The sequence below is a fragment of the Neodiprion pinetum genome, chromosome 4, assembly GCF_021155775.2.
Source record: "Neodiprion pinetum isolate iyNeoPine1 chromosome 4, iyNeoPine1.2, whole genome shotgun sequence".
Classification (NCBI taxonomy): Eukaryota; Metazoa; Arthropoda; class Insecta; order Hymenoptera; family Diprionidae; genus Neodiprion; species Neodiprion pinetum.
Window position 1 is genome coordinate 40,758,800 of NC_060235.2, and position 18,157 is coordinate 40,776,956.

Sequence of the window (18,157 nt, forward strand, 5' to 3'; positions counted from 1 at the left end):
TGAAAAAAGTAACGGCGTTACCCTGAGACGAAATTCCGTCACTACGATTGAAATATTCAGTTAAGTCAAAACCCCAATTTTCTTCAGCTTTCGCTTTTCCCTTTTCGATTCAACCGATTATATAATTCAGAAGATCGCATCGGGGCGATGAAAAAAATCCCTTGGCATCGCGGCGGCGGCGGCGGAATTGCCGCAAGATTAATCAAACGTCGCGTCTATGACCCGATTCGATAAATCAATGTCTTGTAGGGTTCAACGATGATACAAGGTAGGTATTAATTAGAGACGCGAAATAAATTGGCAACAAATATCCCCGGTAATTGCAGGTACAGGTACAACCCTTGCTGATGCACCGAAAAAAATTTAGATACAAGAACAAAAAAAAAAATAAATAAATAATAAGTCGCTGGACGACTTAAGAATTTTCATCGTAAAAGCGAAAAGATTTTTTGATTTTTTTTTTTTTGCAAAGTGGGTTTCCAATGATTAAGGCGTTCCGGGGATATTCCCAACAAAAATTGAGTGTCGGTGAGAATATTGAACATTTTGCAATGAGATAAGAATCTGGAAAAATTAAGTCATAACCAAGTTGATAAGATAATTATAACAGAAGATAACAGAATGTTGTTGATAAATTGTTTAAACAAAAATTTGTGCAACAAAACTCTAGTGAATTTTCATTTTTCGTTTCACATAAAATGAATTCATTGATTTTTCCGAATAGCTGTAAATTTTTTTAGAATATTCGGCGATTTTCAAAAAACCCGTTTTCCAAAATTTTATGACGCATCTATTTATGAAACTATTCGTTCCATTTTTCAAAATTGAAAAAACGGGTTTATCAAAATTTCTATTTTGCCATTATTATTGTTATTCAAAACTAATTATCTCATCAACACGGTTAGGATTCGTTTTTTTTTTTCCAGATTTCTCCGTCATCGCAAAGTGTTCAATATTCTCACCGAGACTCACTTTTGGCTTGGAACATACGTCCCATCCCATGAGACGTTGAGCAAACTCGTTAGTCAAAATTGGAAAAATTCTAGGAGTTGGAAAAGATTTTTATCCTACTGTATTTATATTCGCACAGAGTTTGTTTTAAACTTGCTTATCGGGTGAAATCGTGCGCTTTAATATTTCCGTGTATAATATAAATATTACGTACTATAATTAAAACTTGACGTTATTTTTGTAAGAAGAAAGAAGAAAGAAAAAGGCGGTGAAGATTATTATGCAGCTGGTTGTATGATTAATAACGCTGAAGGGAAAAATTTTGCACCCCTGTGAATAATCGAAGCCCCGTAAATACCTCAGACTTTTATATAATACAATAAGGTAGGCATAGAATGCGCTGTATATCCTCGACCCTCGACACTGCAAAGTTTCCCCGCGATCAAATAACGGGCCAAAAAAGCCAACAAGAAAGGATCGAACGTATCCTGTAATTATTGGTAAAAAGGGACCGCGCACATTTTCAATTTATTCTTCTTCTTCTTCTTCTTGTTTTGGGAGTGTTTTTGGTTACGCGGTGACACCGGAATTCAATCCTGTAGAAAAACACGGTCGAGTCATAACGAATACGCGTTTCGATTGTTACACGTGAAATACTGAACGACAAAAAATGAAGAGGATAATAGAAAAATGCTGGAAGTACCATTTTCTTAATAAAAAAAAAAAAAAAAAAACAGATTTCGTCAGTTTCGTTATTGGAAGATTGCAGAAAAGTTGAAAACGCCACTTCTTTGGAATTTCTAAGTTTCAAATCTTTTTGGAGCCACCTTTTTTGCAATCTCCAACCACAAAACGATTAAAAGGAAGAATAGCAGAGGATAAGTGTCAACGTTTGAAAAAGAATATTAAACAAAAATGGCACTTGCAGCATTTCTGCAATCTCAAAAAACATGGCACCTACAGCCTTTCCACCTTTTATTCGTTTCGTTACAGGAGATTGCGGAAAGCGTGTAAGCGCCATTTTTTAAAAATTTATTTCGAAAAAAAATGGCACTTTTACTCTTCCATTCTTCCAATTATTCGTTTTGTATTACAAGATTGCAGAACGGTTGTATCCAAAAAAAAATGGCACTTACAGCCGTTCCTCCTTTTATTCGTTTTGGAAAGGCTGCGAGTGCCATTTTTTTTTTTAAATTTATTTTGGAAAAAAGGACACTTTTCCTCTTCCATTCTTCCATTCATTCGTTTCGTAATACGAGATTGCGGAAGGGCTGCATACAAAAAAAAAAAAAAAAAAATGGCACTTACAGCCTTAGCAGTAAGATTGCGATAGCGAAGCTGCTGTGATTGTCATTTTCTTGCCAAAAGGAGGAAACAAAAGATGAGGGGAAAAAAAAAGAAGAAGAAAAAAAAAAAAAAATGGCCCTTCTACAATCTCCTAGTTATAACGAAACGAACAAAGGGATTCGATATTCGGGGGAAGCTCGGTGTTTCACGTAGACGAATTAAGGGGTTAATTTCCCACCGGATTCGTCATCGTCACCGTCCGTCAACGCGTTTATCACGAAACGCACGCGGCAGGATTATGCAACCGCGTATATATAACGCGAATTTCTTTTCACACTTCCGTACGGCAGCTGGTGCTCGTGCGTAGCTAACATCCGTAGGCCAGCGAGGCAGCCGGTAAGTCGTTCGAGTGCATTGCGGTCTGATTGCAGAGTTCTCTATGGTCGAGGAGCGAAGCCGAGGCTCGTTTGAAACCACGTAGCGTTGACCCACGTCCTCTGATAAGAAGAATTATAGACGAGCAGAGTGCGATCCGACTTTATTACTGCTCGCTGTACGTTTATCTCCGAATCGGAGTAACGCGTCGTCTGCTTGTAGATATTATGTGACGAAATGGCCGATCAAGGGTTTATATACACATATATATATATATATATATATATATATATATATAGAGCACCGAGGAGAAGATTTCTAGATTTTCCATGTTTACTCGACGGTCTCCGATTACTCTAATTTTTTTTTTTTTTTTTTTTATTTAAATCACAACAATCAAAATTATTGCGACGATTTTGCAGGGTACAGAATTGAAACAGGTGGTTTAATTCGGATAGCCTTGATCAAGGTCAAGTCTGAAAGATTCCCGCTGGGATGCGTTTCAGACCGGTAAAACACTGACGAATACGATGTCGCAAATTTGTTTATTTATTTTTTTTTTCTTTCTTTCTTTTTTTCCTTACTTTGTTACAAGAAAAAAAAAAAAAAAAAAAAAAAAAACCGCGTGACCGATAGAATCCAAGATTAAGTTGGTTTTAGGCTAACTAAAGTTGCGTCGATTTAGACCGAAATCAAGTTCATTCCTTCTTCAAATACATTTCGTTTTTTTTTTTCTTTTTTTTTTTGTGTCCGTAAAATTTAATCTTCAGTTTCAGGGATATTATGAAATAACTGAAAAACTACCGGACCGATCATATCGAAACTGTAATCAGTCTTGAGTCAACAAAAACTCCGTTGATTCGAGACCAAAATCATTAAAATCCGTTCATTTTTCCTTCGGATATCGTCAAACAAAAATATATAACAAATGGCGGTTGGGGGGGGGGGGGGGAGGTTTTTCCGCAGGAGTTACTTATAATAATAATAATAATAATAAAAAAATAACTCTACTACAGCCGCGTTGTAAGTAAATTGAAAAACGCGTTATTCGCGAATTTAACATCGATCGAATCCTACAGCGGTGTTAATTGACAAAGAATATTACTGCATGGGGGGAAATGGGTCAATTAACAGCGAACAAGGTTTAATTAAACACCTAACAGGGTTGAGCCACTTTTCAATTCGAAAGCGGTGTTAAATTCAACACCCGCCCTTAATTAGCAACATTTTGTAATTGCATCAATCTACCCAATTTATAACGTCAAATATTACATCTCGAGTCGTGGTTATGCTGGACGATGGTTCGAAACATTGCAAAACAGGATTATTATTTATTAATTTCTATGTAAAGTAATTCTTTGCGAGACGAGGGTGTGAGAAATAAATTAGAAAAACAATATGTAAAAAAAAAAAAAAAAAAAAAAAACGGAAAAAATACATTGTTTCACTTTGCTTTAAATAATTTAAACAACTCTGAACCCATGCATGACAAAAATAAGTTCGAAATTTAAGGTGCCATGCCGTTACATAATATTTAATGACCTTTAAATTAAAAGAACAATACTCCGGATATTTGGGATCAGATTTTCAAATACTTCATTCCGGCATACCGTTTGAAATTTCTAAAATTTTCATACCATCATCGCGATAATTTTCAGATAAAATAATTCCATTTTCTCGCAAACATTGCATACAACGAAAGGAAAAAATGACTGTAAATCGGAATTTTTCCAATTTTTCCGTTCAACCTTATAATATACCGATTACGCGTGTTCCAGAAATGAAAAAAAATAAAAAATCGAATATGAAAAAAATGTACAAAAACGTATAAAACATTCGGTAAAATTAAATTTGCAAAGAAAATGGACAGTATAATAATAAGTGCTGCAAGCCTTTCGATACCACCACTCCTCTTTTCAACGGGGGATGGTAATTTTGCGCTTTTCATCCTCTCCTTTTTATTTTATATCTTTTTTTTTCTTTGGTTTTTTTTTTTTTTTTGCCAAGGGCCGCGACGGCTCGCCCGCCTGGCTATTGCCACGATTCGACGACGTCACGAATCCACATCCGCCATTGCCGCCATCTTTGCTTTTCGTCTGCTAACTCGCGGCGCCTGCCTGGCCTCGCCTGTCGCCTCTCATGCACAACTTGGGCGTCGCGACGCGACGCCGCATCAATTTCTCTACATCTCTCTCGCTCTCTCTATTTCATTAAAAAGGCGGGGGCGGCAGAGTGACGTGGAACAGAAGTGGCAGAAAATTGAAACAAAAAATAAATAAATGAAATAAAATACATAAATAAGCAATGACAAAGTCGATTCTAAAAACCCGGTCATTGTAAACTTGGAGAAATTTTTATTTCCGTTTACCGCTCGGTCCTTAACTATTTTCTTTTTTTTTTTTTTTTTTACCACAATCGAAAAATATAGTTCTAGGTAGAAAATGAAATGAAGTTTTCTAGCCGTTACCGGAAAGTCTACTATCCGTTGCTATTCTTTCTCGTTACGATCACTGTTGCTAGATTTTCTTGCAACTGTTGCGAAAATTTAATGCTTGTGCAAGAATAAATTGACGTTAAAGCCTTGTTTGACTAAAAAAGTAGAGTAAATCTCACAAACTGATTTTGCGTTGCAATAACCAAAAAAAGGATCGACGATAGCGCAAAATGGTTAGGCGTGCCTCGTTTTTCGTAATTCCAACAGTTTTTTTTTTAACGATACCTGTTTTAACGAATTATTCTAGTTACCGTAACAAATGGAGTTTTTCTCAGTGAATAGTAATGTAAATGATGTTGAAGATGAAGATGAATGAAGATCCGATTTTAATCTCGTGTTTTATATAATTTGTAACGTATTTCCGTTTTTTTTTTTTTTTTTTGACACATTACTTGCTTTTTTGTTACTTTTATTGGACTGATGAACGAAATGAATATACTGGTCGTGTTCGATGAGGAAGAGTGGAAAAATAAGAAAAAAAAAAAAAAAATACACCACGTGAAAAAAAAGAAGGCGAAGACCGTTGACTCCGACGACGATATTTTATGCGACACGCATTGGAAGCGTCGTAAACGTGGCAACGGTGGTGATCGCGTCCGAACTCAGCAGACGACAAAATAAAAATAAAAAAGTAGTACAACGAACCTGCCGATCGTGCAAATTCGGTGCAAATGTAACACTGCGACGCATCGCACGGTGTGATAAAATCATCGAGACGGCAACTGAGCGTTGAAAGAGAGAGAAGAATAAAAAAAAAAAAAAAAAAAAGCAAAATACAAGAAACATTGCGATGCACCGTTTATTATTCGTTTATTATTAAACGTCATTTCGAATTCATTATTACTGCAGAGTTTACTTAGAGGAGGATCCGGCACGTAGCTTTCGTTGAATTATTATCCAAAACGGTTCAACCGATCGGAGTGATATTAGTCGTCAAGTTATTCCTGCTTCTGATAATCCCTGATTTGTGATTAACTACGGTGTAATTAATTTATTCATCACGCACGCATTTTGAGTCTCGTGATTTCATCGTCCTGCAGGTTATCAAATCATCGTGATAAAAATGATTTATCCTCTGCATTCAGAATCGTGTATTAATACTTTGAACAGATAGAAGGATATATTCGCGTTTAATGATACGATCCCAAGTGCCCAAATTATGGGAAGTTTTTTTTTTTTTTTTTTTATATATATAATAAAATTTGTGCTACTCGGCGTGGAGAACCTTTGAATATTTTATACCTATAATACCAAGCGTGGTTTCGTATCTTTGGAGAAAGGCTTGCGCTGTTATTCCGCGTGTGCAATGTCTCAGCTACTTTAATCCACGAGCCGTGCTGGTAATGCAGACATCAGTTTGGGGGGGGGGATTCATTTCAACCGACAACCCAAGAGTCATCGATATTCTGATTTACACTTATCGCCATTGATTGATCGAGCGCTTTTCCAACTACGAACCACCCCCAACGGTCCATTGGTATCGTTGATGATCGAGGATTACGCTCGTGGTCTTGAAAAGGATGTATCCTCGAAATTTCAAGTCACTTGAAAGTTGAATACGTGCGTTACGTAACGCATACTGGAAAGAAAAGCATTCGCTTACTTTTTCATCGTCGAAAGTTGCCCCTTTGAAGCACCATTTCCTGCAGACATTCCATAAGGCGAATGTGATATTCCTGTTTCGTTGCTATTGTACCGCGTATGAAAGGGAGATGTGTGTCCAGGACTTGGATATACACGTAATAAGTAAAGAAGACCGAGGTCGGTTGAAAAATGATGAGGATTAAGTTGGCAACGTTACTTTCACGATGCATGTTCAGGAGAAATCGTTACTTCGCGCCTTTAGAATCGCCCGAAATTTGATAAACCATGACAAACGAAACATACTCATATTTCTAAAGCCAGTTCCACGAAAGGTAACGATTTTTTCCCCGATGTTTCGTTACGTTAACGTTACTACGTTACTACGTTATAACGTTCATATTCGTGGAAAAATGAACTAATGATCGTCGGTCTATTCCATTCAACAACTGCAGGTTCTTCATCATCACACTGCGGTGTATTGATTTAACAATATTCATTCGAAGATGATTTCTGGATCTGTAACAGCGCGGATCAGAGTGCCAACAGCTGGTTGAATCGAACCATCAACTAATGGTTACATTGCAGATCTAACTTGCGATTAGTAACCAACGTGTTTTGAGAAGGAGAACAAACAACTATTCCAAGCTGAAACTAACGTCAGGTGTAAATGGAAATGGTCAACTTTCCAGCCTCTCTCTTCTCCTTTTCATCTCTTTATCCTGGCAATCTGCAGTCCAAGTTAAAACTTGCCATTCGCTGTTCGAAACTCTTTTTAAAAAAGTAAGTGGATTTTTCCTACCGACCAAAATGACGTTATTGATGATCAGGACGAGGCTGAAGCTAGCAGCCAAACGTTCCGAAGGTAACGAAGTCTGAAAATCAAAATTATGTGAAATACCATGACTTTGAGATAGAATGATTAGGATACAACTGAACGTCATATTTGCTGTGACGGAAAAATATGTAACGTAGATTTTACATCTGTCGTGATTAACCTTTGGACACGACTTTTTTTGGAATCAAATCTAAAAATTTTGTTTCCGTGTAGCTTCGGCTTCGATGCAGATTCGGCATCGGAGAAGAAACGGATCCGTATATCGAGTGGCGCGATTCTTGATCGTTGCTGCAAGTTTATCAAGTGTTTCGAGGCGTTCACCTTGACACGATTTCGCCCGCGCTGCGTGTGACAAGGTGATAGCGGTAAGACGAAGTGGCAGGCAGCAGTAAGGCAGGTAGTCAGGTGCATATCGTACAGGTACTAGTACCAGCGGTTGGTCGGTCGGTTGGTTGGTTAGGTGCCACAACTGCAGAGACGTTTAACAACCGCGAGTGAAAAAGCAATGCGCAGCATCGATAATTGCCTCGCTACAAGCTGAGAAGACACCTACGATTGTTACGTTACACGTTACGAGCGTGTCCTCGCTTCGTTACATAACCTGACGGGAACATTGTTATTTACTGAAAACGACATCATTTTTAACCAAGTAACAGACTGACCGACTGACTGACTTGTTCATGTCGGCGGACGAACGTTTAAAAATTTTTATGAGAAACTTTGCATTTAGTAAACGGAAGAACGATGAAGCGAGTAATTTATTAGCTTATACTTCTGGAGAAAATAATGGTATCACACACATATTTGTTATAAATAAACAAATACAGTAATATTAATGTCCGAGTATAAGAACAAAAATGAATAAATTTATCAATGAATGTATGAAAAGAACGGAATTGAATATCCGCGATTTTTGATACTGAGGAAGAGAAAAAATTTTCTAAAACTTGTACTATAAAATTGCACAATCAAAGTTCATATATCCCTGAAAAAGAATTACCATGATATGCTATCCCGAAATAGAATCCTGCAACGATCGTTCGAAGGAGGTAAAAAAAAAAAAAAAAAGCTAAGAATTTAAATTGCTAATTTAAGCAATACCTTGACATTTCTGAACAAATAAAAAATTTGCGAACTTTACGTTGGTGTGAGATATTTATTTTAAGAACGTGTGTAATACAATGTTAAATTGAATAATTAAAAGTTTGCATCGGCGACGGTTGTTTTTTTTCTTTTCTTTCAACCCTAACCTTTTGATTTTCGTTTCTTTCAATTTTTCCTGGGCGTATCAATCATGATCGCGAAACTAAAAGCGTGAAATTTTTGACGTCTTACTACGGATATCTCTCTTTCGCCCGCAGGCTCTCGGTTCGATAACGGAATGGAGATGAACGCTGCTGCAGCTGCCCGCAGGATGAGGAGATGACTAATTGACTGCGAGGGACCGTCAAGCGGGCATTGCTGGCTTGTAACGGGATGGTATCCGTACTGGCAATGGGGACATACGGGAGGGGGAGAATTTCGTCGAGGATGTAGCGAGCGATCGTGTGATAAAATAAAAGAGTACGCCGATAAACAAAAAAATAGAAAGAGAGACAGAGAGAGGGAGAGAGAGAGAAAATGAGAAAGAAGAAATTTGTAAAACTAGGTGAAAACGGAATGGGCCCAAAAATTTTTACTGCTGCAATTAAATTCTCCAAGATTTTTTTGCAAAAACAATCTGTATAAGAAACCGAACGATAGTGTTTTCAGATATTTCTCCATAAATGGAAGTAAAACATGACTTTACATATTCATACCATGAGAAAACGTATTTGATGTATTAGATATTGATAGACCGTTTTTACGGTATTGATATTAAATAAGTGATATTGAAAAGTTGGATCTTAAAATTCGTTCAAGCGTGAGGAAGGAGTGAAATATCGTATGTGCGGTAGAATTTTTGCAATTATCGTCGAATATACGTATATAGCGTATTATTACGAAACTGGAGGGAATTAGGAACGAGGGTTGCGTAACCAAAGTTTGAATGCCTTGCTGTGCCGTCTTCACGGCGCAAGCTAATCCTGCAATGCAGGGAGGGTTACGCAATTTTCAATCGTAAAACGATCCCGTTACGTCACCAACAGATTCTGCATTCCTGAAGTCCCTCCTTTTGCTTGAATAATAATTCATAAAATTCAGTAAACGTCGGTTAATTGCGTGAAGGTGATATAAAGGAGGCGGAAGAACGACGAGCAAACAACCGAGGAGAAATACATAATATAATTGGTTCTTCCTGAGTGAAAAAAAAAAAAAAAAAAAAAAAAATTCCTGTGGAAGTCTGACTAAACTGTCGTCCTGCACCAGTGTCGAAAGTCTGACGTTCATATCGAACTTCTCTGCCTCGGCGAGCGAAAGAAGAAAGGAAGTAACGAAGAAAGAAAAAGTTTAAAAAATAAGAAGAAGAAGAAGAAGAAGAAGAAGAAGAAGACGAAACGAGGCCACTGCTTCTTTCTATGCGTATAATTCAAGTACGTAGATAGATGGAACAAGAACCCGGATAGGGTTAAGAAGCCCTTAGAGACCTTTGGCTCTACCCTTATTAAGCCCAGCGTCGAGAACCCCTGATGGTGTTGCCGTGGTGGTCTGATAGTCGTGGATGTCGATGATTCGCCAATACATGGGAGTCTATATACCGAGACAATCTCTTGAAAGTTGAAAATCAACCGCGCATGCGCCAAGTAATTCAATCTCATTGGTCGGCGAAATCTTCCCGCAGCGATATTCTTTGTCCGCGACGCAGGCGGGCCAACCTACGCAAAATGTCGACGTTTCAATTTTCAAAGAGCGTAAGCGTTGAATTCCGACCATTCTTTGAAGAATCAACTTTCCGACCCGACAACAAACGCTTCCGAAACCTTTCCGAGTCGCTGCCTCGATTATTCGAGATTCTAACCTCGAAAATTCTTATCAACCGCATCGCCGGCAGAAAGAGTTTGACAGCTGAAACTCGGGTTGGCCAGCCGATAAAACTCGCGCATGCGCGATTGATTTTCAAGTTTCAACAGATTGTACTTGTGTATATGAAAGTGGCGATAATTTTGTTCAAATAAAATTCCCCGACTTTTCCCTTAAAAAAAAATTCATAATTCCCTAACGTTTTCCCACGAGACTTAGCCAATGTTGGACGGCTTTTATGACAAAAAGCTCCAGAAGTTTTGCACCTTGAATATAATACGTTTGGATCGAGAAAAATACGTAGTATTGCTTCGATTCGCACAAATAATTAGAAATTTAACAATACCATTTTCGAAAGTTAGCTGAACTGAATTTACGAAGCTTAGCTGAAGTTTGAAAACGATTTAAAAGAAAAAGTACACTTTTCCCTATGGTCCGTCATAATTCCCTGACTATTCCCGGTTTTCCCGGTCCGTCGCCATCCTGTGTATGAGCAAAGGGAAAACGTGACCGCAGGCAAAGAGCTTAATAGTCTATCTCTCGCTCTCTCTCAATATATATGTATAAACCAACACGTTTGATATACGTACATTAAATAAGGTTCTTCGAATCGTGCTGTTGCAAAGGGGTTAATTGAGCGGCAACGTAGTCAGTGCAGGAAATGGCAAAACATTTCAAAGTAAATATAATTGTGTAGATATTGAAAGTTTTCACGGACTGTATAAATGAGTTTTATTATATTTATTATTAGTTCGCAATTTTTTTCGAATATTGAAATTCTCGAATATCAAGTAAAACGCAATAAAGTAAAACATGCACGCGTGTTTTGAAAACTCAGTTAATTCAATACGATTACAAATTGTAAAAGCAGTGAAATAGTAACATTTTTTTTTTTTTTTAGCTTCCTTACGTTAACATCTTGAACATCAACTTTAACCCTAGAAGGGTGGAATTTTTTTTTTGTTTTTTATTTAAAACGCCCGAATCTTGTAAATTCCATCTCTCGGGTACGTCATCTCGTTAAGATTCCTATAGGGACTCATTTTCTTCGTTTTTTAATAAAGAATCACGTGGGCCAAAAAACTTTTTGCGTAAATTCCAAAATAATGATGAAAAAATGATGTGTCTCGAGTCGATAACGTAAGTTGTTCTCTTACGGTCGGAAACTTAAACTCGCGTGGGGTGTTTTTTCACCCCTTTGTTACCGTTCTAGGGTTAAAGATCTGCTTAAGGATACAAAAATAAGAAAATCCTAGAATTGTAAATAAAATCTTGAATATTGATATTTTACTTAAAATCGCTTAAAAATTGTTAAAAATCTAGCAGATTGGTTTGATTGTTAATAATCTTATACGATGGCTTATTTTGCTTAACCGAGACAAATTTTCTCTCCTTACAGTCGTTCGATATTAAAATTAGTTGATCGTACGCAATAACGAATGAGAAAGTCTTTCAGTCATAAATTTGTAGAAAATAGAATTCTGAACGAAGAGAGCCGTCGTATGGAATGAAATCGAACGAATCTATCAGAGATTTAAAACAATTCTAAAGCAAATTGAAATTTATAATTTTTTCTAATTTTTCTAAGCTTTTGTTGACAATTACAATATTTTTATTACATATATTTCCGCCTTCTTGATCAGGACTTTATCAGTAAAATAAACAGCAGAAGTTAACAAAGTCTAAGTGATGAAATCTAATAACTAAAAACCACTACCTCGCGGCATCAAAATAACCGAATAAGTTGAATTCCCATAATCCGAGTTTCTAAATGCGGTAGATATTCCAGTTTACCGAATTACCGATTACCCTGATGGTAAAATGTGAACTTGAAAATTTGCCATTTTCGTAAAACGTAGACGATCATCGAGTAAAATGTGAAAAAATTTAGTAAAAAATCCTCAACAAATTCAAAAACATTTTCCGGTTATTCAAAGACATTCAGGAAAAATCAAAAATACACGAATGCACAGGACACTGTACACGATCAACGCGACGTACGATGTATACGTTATTTCTGCGACAATCTGTTGGTAGGAAAAAAACGAAGAAAAAACGCGACTCGACGCAGGAATCCATTTTTTACAAACAATTACCGTGTGATCAAAAATAAATATATAATTCCCAGAAAACCTTAAGAACCATATCATTTCCCGGGACTATTTAAAGAGAATCAAAATTCAAGGATGTTTCCAAGGCCTCAATGACTTCCAGAACCAATGGACACCGGGCAATATCGAGTCGTGGCATTGCTCACCTGGGGAGATGACGGGCGGGTTCGGTGGCGTCGGTGGCGTCGACGGTATCGGCGGCGCCCTCGGCGGGGAATCGTCGGCGGAGGGTGTGCGTTCCCTCATGCTCCCGGGTCTCCCCGGGCCGAAGGATGGTTGACGCCCTCGGCGCCCCCCCTCAGAGCCACCGCACTGGAGAACATGGGCTTCTTTGGGTGTCACTGCGAGAGAAATAAAGAAGAAACGCAGATGTATAAATGGGGAAGAAACAGCTCAGCAAACACTAGTTGTCGGTGTTACACCATGCACCGTAAGAACGATTTTTTTTTTTTTTTTCCTTTTTATCTATTTGGTAATTTACCGCAAGATATTCTTAAACTGACACACAAAATTTTATAGTCTATAAAAGTCCGGATAGAAATATTTTTTACAGCGTATTTACAGAGTGTTTCCGAATAAACGCCGAGGTATATTGGATTGCCTACCACTGAGGGGGACAAATATCGGTAATACAGATCTACCGAGTTATCGATAGACAGCGCGTTTAAAGTTCGCACGAGTCAGCTGGGTCTGCTAATGTTGTGTGGATTTGGCCAAGCAGTTGTTTCTTTAAAGTGATGCGTTAAAGTGATTATATCTATGAATTGACTTGGTCCAAGTGATTACGACTCCGTAGGTAGTTCTGTTTGACCGATATTCGTTCCCCTCGGTGGTAGGCAACCCGACATGTTGAAGTTAGAAGCGATTCGTGCCGAGGGAAAATCGTTATTTCGCCATTTTTGGATTGTCTGAAGTTCAGTTAGCCGTAATAAAACACAACACACTCATACCTATACATTATACTATAAAACGATTGCTGTTGTATAATTTGAATTTCGCAAGAGTAACATATTATGCAGTGATTGGGTGAACAGCCAGAGTTATTTATATCTATGTATATGGTTCCTCCAATTTCGTTAAACCGAACGACATTGTAATCGAGCTTGAACAAAAAGTTTCCAAATTTCAGGACTTACTGTCCGGTCGACAATTTTTCGAAAAAGAAAAACGTGAGATGCCAAAGGTTTGCAGAAAAACATTACGTAACACTGAATCTCAACTATAAACATGTTATTATTCAACGTTAATGATATCACACTATGCTGCTACATTTGTTTTATGAAATGATAGTATAATCTGATTTCTCTACTAATGTTGTTAGTGCACATCCAGGCGTTGACAATTCGAATTCAGGGCTCTTGGAGTTTTTTTTCTGAACCACGGTCCTCAGTCACCAAACTGAGTTGTTATAAAAACGAATATAAACTCGCCTAACATTGAGCCTAAAACCAACTTGGCAATATTCATTCACCCCTCAAAAACTGATCACTAGAATTCAGTACGAATGGAAAATTGAGATCTCGACAACGTTTGCGGTCGATCAAATCTTAAGGTACGTGTACTTTTTTACTCACATGTAACTAGATTCGGTTTAGCGAAACTTTTTAATCATTTGTGTTCCATCACTTTTCTGACTTGACTCAAGTCCTTAAAGAGGAGTAACAAAAAAAGAAAAAAAAAAAAAAACCACGACCATCTTTCGGATGACGTATTAAGGATAATTTTGAATTTACACAATAAATTGCGAGTGTCTTCCGCAGCAGCGAATGTACTCTACTATTCAGAGGGTGTGTCCAAGCAGCCCTTCGTCAGCGTCGGCGCCCCTTCTACTCGGGTATCTAATTCGCCCGTGTATATAATAGGCAATCCATCCGATTCGGCAAAGCAACGAATAAGTCAATCGAGCGAAAGAGACGATGATCAACGTCACGAGCAGCAGTAACACAAGAGCGGTAGCCATTGCCTCCGAGCGTAAAGCGTTATCGGACCGAACCGACCTTCGCGACCCTTTTCTGGCTCTGCTGTATCAGAGCAGTTTCGCCACAAGCTTTTCGTTATCGTATATATTTCATATATTTTACACAATTTTCATCCATAGTCGTACGAAAACTCCGACAGGTTTTCAACTCACATTTTGGAAGTCATTCCTAACCCAAATGGAATCCTCTTATAACTCTTTGCCCGTATCTCCGAGTCCTATGTTCTATTCGAGTAGGTACATTATACTAAGCATCTTTTATAGTTTCAGCTACCCACATCAGTCTTTGGAACAGTCTCTTCTGAAGCCCATAAAAAGAGAGTAAGAGGACGAGGAGAAGGCCCCGTTGATCCGGTGACTCACTTGAAAGACGATTGTATTTTTATTTCGCACCTAAAACCAGACCTAGGTTACCAACTTCCGCCTACCCCGAGGTATATCTATACTTTACCGCTTTCATCATTATGCCCCCCTCTACTTTCTTCTGCAGCTCATTCTTCCTCTCATTATTCTCTTTCTCATTCTCAGTTGCGTGTCCTCAGTATTTTACACTCCTGGGTTTCATTCATCATCAAATTATGCGGTTATACACCAGTCAGCAAGTTAACGAGATGAAGAATATCCACTTATATCTGTCATTTTTCAATCTACACTATGATACAATTTTCCTGGACCTTGTCCAAAAGTACCGTTCCAACGAAATTCTGTGTTCTATACATTTGTTCCTCTGAATCTAGGTGTGTTAGTGAATTTTCCAAGCAATACACGGCCACGATTGTTGCAGCATATAAACAATATCCTCGAACCATGGGGTTGCGATATCTTACCGACGAAATTCTGACGCGTGACACGTACCTTAACCACTAATATAACCTAAATTTAGGTAACTTCGCGCGTGTTTGCGTGGGACGACTTGGCGTCTCGTTAAAGGAGAACCTCAAGACAGCATGGATGCAGCCTAAATTACACTTGCGTTCATTCGCATTGCATGCTCGCAAGTTTAAAGACACATGCACAAATACGCGCGAGCAGTTAACAACCCATTATTCTTCCACGACGTAGTGTAACACGTGGTTACAGTCGACCACTGAACTATAAGAATTGAACCCAATTGAGCAGACCAAGACCGAAATCTCTCGTCTCTTGCAGGTGCATCCTGAGTCCGAAGACTCCGTCAGTGCATCCATTGGCTAACTTCGGAGCTGAACCGAGAATCGAGAGTTTAATTAATTGATTTTCTCGGATGTTCCTTTGTACCGAATTATTCAAGATGAGGGAAGCCCGATGATTGCACAGCTTTCACAGGTCGGTGGTACCCTCCTCATAGATGTAATCGAAGAAAGCTTAGGAACGAGAAGGTCACTCTTAACGATTTCGCTTCCTTCCTTCCCTTCGACCGCGTTAGCTGGGCGCCTGTATAGTCACTTGGAAGGCTTGGCATCCATTCCCTCTGCCGCAGGGTGAGCGGGGTGTCTTTTATCGATTTTAACCTCGCTGAGTAGGGAAAAACAGGATTGAAAAGAGTGAGACGACGAACAGAGAGACCAGCGGCTAAATGTACTCTGTCGGAGGCGGTTCTTGCACTGACGAAAAATGGGCTTGGTGAAAATTTCACCCACCATTCTCGCGAGGAGCTTCGTTACCGTCATTAGCTGCGGTTAGGTTGTTCTTTTATGGAAAGGATTTGAGTTCCTGATTATTGGAATGAGACCGTTTGGTATGCAACCATCTTTGGTTTCTGATCATCGATCGAATCTCAGCGAGCGTCGTGAATTGCTTCACGATCACAATTTCTGACTTGTCGCTTCTCTGTGAGATGGTCCAGAGAAGATGGAAAGTTATTTACGATCAAACCGGCAAAGAAGAGATGATAAATTTTCGCTATATCTCGACATCGTTTTGAGGTATTACATAAAAAATCAATCACTTCTATCCCAACCAGATAAAAACAACGTGATTTTCTAGCCGTCTCATTTTTTACCACAATCGAAAAATATAGTTCCAGGTAGAAAATGAAAATCAGTTTTCTAGCCGTTACCGGAAAGTCTAGTATCCGTTGCTATTCTTTCTCATTACGATCGCTGTTACTAGATTTTCTTGCAACTGTTGCGATAATTTCATGCTTGTGCAACGATAAATTGACGTTAAAGCCTTGTTTAACTAAAAAAGTAGAGTAAACCTCAAAAACTGATTTTGCGTTGCAATTAGCAAAAAAGGATCGACGATAGCGCAAAATGGTTAAGCGTACCTCGTTTTTCGTAATTCCAACAATATTGAAACAGTTTTTTTTAACGATTTCTATTTTACTGAATTTTTCTAGTTACTGTAAAAAATGAAATTTTTCTCGGTGTGGAAAATTTTCATCACAGCATCCAATTAGAACCTAAAAAACACCTGATTATACTACAACACCTCGTGTTTGAGGTTTTCTACATGGCTCTGTCAAGTTTATCCATAGATAAAATAGCAGGAAGTTCCAGGGCCGATCGCTTCCGGCCATTCGAGCATCATGCTCGCCTGAATACGAATGATCCGATTTCAACGACCACGAGTATATTCCAAAGTGATTATCGTTGATGTTTTTTGAAATATTATACTTGTCGAATTTGGTAAACATGACGAGATCGTCTCTCGCCGCACTCACGTTTTTTACTTTATGCAAATTCCGAACTCTGCCACAATACTTTCCCCTCGACTTTCCCTAAACTAGTTTTCACAACATTAATAATTTATACATCAAAATATTCAGGTTCGACAAGATCGAGAAAATTTTCTCGAACAGCGAGTTCAGGAAGCCTCGAATAACCGTTACGAACAAGTCGGATAGCTTTTCTCAGATAAAGCTAAAACCACCGCTGGCTTAAACCTGCAGGTATGCTTACAGCTTTCATCCCGCGTCAAACTCGATCATCCGAGACGAAGATCTTTGAGCCGAAAGAAATTTCTCTGCATCGATTTACGGAACTCTTTGAAAACATTGTATCACTGCTGAATTTTTCATCGAATTAAAAAAAAAAAAATTCATTTGGCAATCGGTGAATGATGGATTTTGTTCTTTTTTATTATTCAAATAAATCGATAATTTTTTAGTTCTTACCACGATGTGAGCAAACAAGATAAAACAACGCGCATAAACGCTTTAGTTGAACTAATCACAAAACATATCCACGATGACGTCATACAGGCTTGATACTTTCTCCTTTAGTGTTTATATCGTTATGTTCGCAACTTCTGACCGCAAAAACTGTCATTTTCAGCAAACAGTATGTACGGAAATAAACGAGTAACCTATTTTCGTGAATTTTTTGACCTCATCTTGGATACGCGCAGACTGAGCGAAAATCGATCTTCGGTTCTGACACGCCTTGTTTCCTCACATCGTGGTTCTTACATATGTACGATACATACTTCGTAACGTAATATCGAACTTTTATACCTGTAATGTTAATCGGATCAAAATGATGCTAAGCAGTAAGATCCCGTATTCTCGTCTCTGGTTGAATAATGTCACTTGTACAGCTAAACCGAGAGAAATTTTTATTTCCGGTTACCGCTCAGTCCTTAACTATTTTCATTTTTTACCACAATCGAAAAATGCGCAA

The 18,157-nt window shown here is 38.2% G+C and overlaps 1 protein-coding gene across 2 annotated transcripts in view; it reads right to left on the reverse strand.

Annotated features, from left to right (window-relative positions):
* LOC124216046 (titin homolog) overlaps positions 1-18,157 on the reverse strand; it is a 55,963-nt gene that overhangs the window by 27,999 nt on the left and 9,807 nt on the right. For both annotated transcript variants that reach the window (XM_046620102.2, XM_046620101.2), the window contains exon 2: positions 12,724-12,918. In XM_046620102.2, coding sequence (XP_046476058.1) covers positions 12,724-12,823 — 100 coding nt within the window. In that variant the 5' untranslated portion in view covers positions 12,824-12,918. The remainder of the gene's footprint in view (positions 1-12,723; positions 12,919-18,157) is intronic.